We start from the raw sequence: 2,722 nt of genomic DNA on the forward strand, positions 1-2,722 counted from the left end.
TGACTTTGAAAAATAAATCTGTTCTTTTTTTCTTATAAAAGACTAAATAAAACAAAAATATTGGTGGTAATTTCTGACTAACTTTACAAACAGCCCATAATAAGACCAAAAAAGACATTTACAACATTAGATCACCCAAAAGGACCAAAAATACCACAAACCCAGTGGCCATTCCTGTTAGCCATGATGGTTCCTACCCAATGGTTGTCCCAACCTGTTCCCACCTGTCCAGGTTTTTGGGGGTGGTCTTGAACAGGTTGAGCCTCTCAGACTTTCTGTGCAGCTTCAGGACCAAAGGTTTCTGGGCATTAAAGACTAAAAGCATTCAGGCTGGAGCGAGGATGTTTCTGACCCGGCCCAGCAGAATAATTTAGTAAAAAGTTGAACCATTCCTGTTTTGTGCTGCTGGACCTGAGTTCTGGTTCTAGTTTCTTTCTGTCTCATTGGAACAAGTTATAAAAGCTTTTAAGATCAGTCTTTGTCCTGTCTTCTGTCCTCTAAGTTTGAACGAATGTTTGACAAAATGACKGAAACTTTTGTAATGTTTGCTCCTCGTCCTGCAGAACCAACCCACCGAGGATCGGACAGGAACCAGAACCTTTTTCCTGGAGCAGCAGGTCTATAATGTTCCTGTGATCACAGAAACCTGTCTGAGTTAAACCCTGTCCCTCAGGACCTTGTTGACCCCAGCACAGCAGGAGGGTTTAGTCCAGAACTTCAGGAGGGTCCGAGTCTGGAGCACCTTTAGTGCCACAACTGGCATGAAGTACGACAGGCTGTTTGTCCACATAATCAAATGACACTTAACTCCAGCTTCTGTTTTACATGTGAATAATCATCTCTTTTGGTTACAATATTTAAATTTACTTGAAAAGAAAAGATTTTTACATTCAGAATAATAGAAATTAAAACATAAATTAAAAGTTCTGACAAGAAGAAATCTATTTATCAACAAAGAGTTAACAGATACTGGAGTCATTTCATTATATGATCAACTGCCTGCCGTACTTTGGTCCAGTGCATGACAGTTCAGCTTATTATCATTCTCTTCATTCGTAAACATTATTCAGATCATTTTTATTTAAATTAATAACTTTCAAAAATTCACTTCCTGTCAAATGTTTCACAATAAAAGTCCTAAAGGCTCAAATTCTGCACTTTTCCTGTGAAAAATTCAGGTTGTGAAACAGAAAAACAAAAGTTTCCCTTAGATTTAAACCCTTCACCACAGAGTGGAAACAGAAAGTTCAGTTTTCTGAGTTTAATTTCAAAACCAAAGAACCGGATCAGAACCTGACCCGGCAGAKTAAAGTCGAGTGGTCAGCCTTTGATCACAGCGACGGGTCGGAGTTTGATGGCCTTCTTGCTGATCCCAGCGTCGTGACACGTGTTCACCACGTCKGTCACGTTTTTGTACGATTCTGGAGCCTGAAAGGAAACAGAAACATTTGGTTCTGGTGGATTTGTTGGTTCTGGTGGGTCTGGGATTAGACTGCGACGGGCTCTTCCTCACCTCCTCCATCACCAGTTTGGGTGAAGCCACTCGGATGGCGATGCCCATGTCGGCCAGTTTGTCCAGAACGTCCTGGAAATCCAGGTTCCTGCGGGACTTGGCCCGGGACAGAGCCCGACCCTGAAACACACGAGCCGGACCCGTTCACAGACGCAACGGTTCTGAAAGGGTGGAAGCTGTGGGTTGGACTCGTACCGCTCCGTGGCAGGTGGTGCCGAACGTTTCCGTCATTCCCTGTTCAGTTCCTGTCAGAACGTAGCTGCAGGTTCCCATGGTTCCCCCGATCAGAACCGGCTGACCCGTGAGCTGCAGCGAGCAGAACAATCTGAGAATCATTAACCTGCTAATCTGTGGGGATTAGAGAGGATACCTGGTGGGATTAGAGGAGCATACCTTGTAATCAACATGGATTATAGAGGTGTACCTGATAATCTACAGGGATAGAATGGACATATCTGGTAATCTAAGGGGATTAGATGATGAACCTAGTAATCTACATGGACTGTACAAGGTAACCTTTACAAGGTCAATTTTGGGGATTAGAAAGGRGTACCTTATAATCTACAGAGATTATAATAATCAGCAGGGATTAGAGTGATATTTATGGTAATCAACAGGGATTTCAGAGGTTTAACTGGTAATTTACAGGCATTTAAGATGCGTACCTTGTAATCTGCAGGGATTAGAGTGGTTTACCTGGTAATCTACGGGGATTAGAGGGACACATAAGGTAATCTAAGGGCATTGAAGATGCATTCCTTGTAATCAACAGGGATTAGAGAGGATTACCTCATAATTCTACAGGGATTAGAGAGGATTACCTGATAATTCTACAGGGATTAGAGAGGATTACCTGATAATTCTACAGGGATTAGAGAGGTTTACCTGATAATTCTACAGGGATTAAAGAGGTTTACCTGATAATTCTACAGGGATTAAAGAGGTTTACCTGATAATTCTACAGGGATTAAAGAGGTTTACCTGATAATTCTACAGGGATTAAAGAGGTTTACCTGATAATTCTACAGGGATTATAGAGGTTTACCTGATAATTCTACAGGGATTATAGAGGTTTACCTGATAATTCTACAGGGATTATAGAGGTTTACCTGATAATTCTACAGGGATTATAGAGGTTTACCTGATAATTCTACAGGGATTATAGAGGTTTACCTGATAATTCTACAGGGATTATAGAGGTTTACCTGA

The 2,722-nt window shown here is 41.6% G+C and overlaps 1 protein-coding gene across 1 annotated transcript in view; it reads right to left on the minus strand.

Annotated features, from left to right (window-relative positions):
- Nucleotides 1-1,060: 1,060 nt before the first annotated feature.
- rtcb (RNA 2',3'-cyclic phosphate and 5'-OH ligase) overlaps nucleotides 1,061-2,722 on the minus strand; it is a gene marked incomplete at its 5' end in the record, with an annotated part of 3,859 nt that continues 2,197 nt past the window's right edge. Inside the window, 3 exon segments of the mRNA XM_014032268.1 lie at nucleotides 1,061-1,428; nucleotides 1,514-1,633; nucleotides 1,709-1,819. Coding sequence (XP_013887722.1) covers nucleotides 1,321-1,428; nucleotides 1,514-1,633; nucleotides 1,709-1,819 — 339 coding nt within the window.

This window comes from Austrofundulus limnaeus, unplaced genomic scaffold (genome assembly GCF_001266775.1).
Source record: "Austrofundulus limnaeus strain Quisiro unplaced genomic scaffold, Austrofundulus_limnaeus-1.0 Scaffold1407, whole genome shotgun sequence".
NCBI lineage: Eukaryota > Metazoa > Chordata > Actinopteri > Cyprinodontiformes > Rivulidae > Austrofundulus > Austrofundulus limnaeus.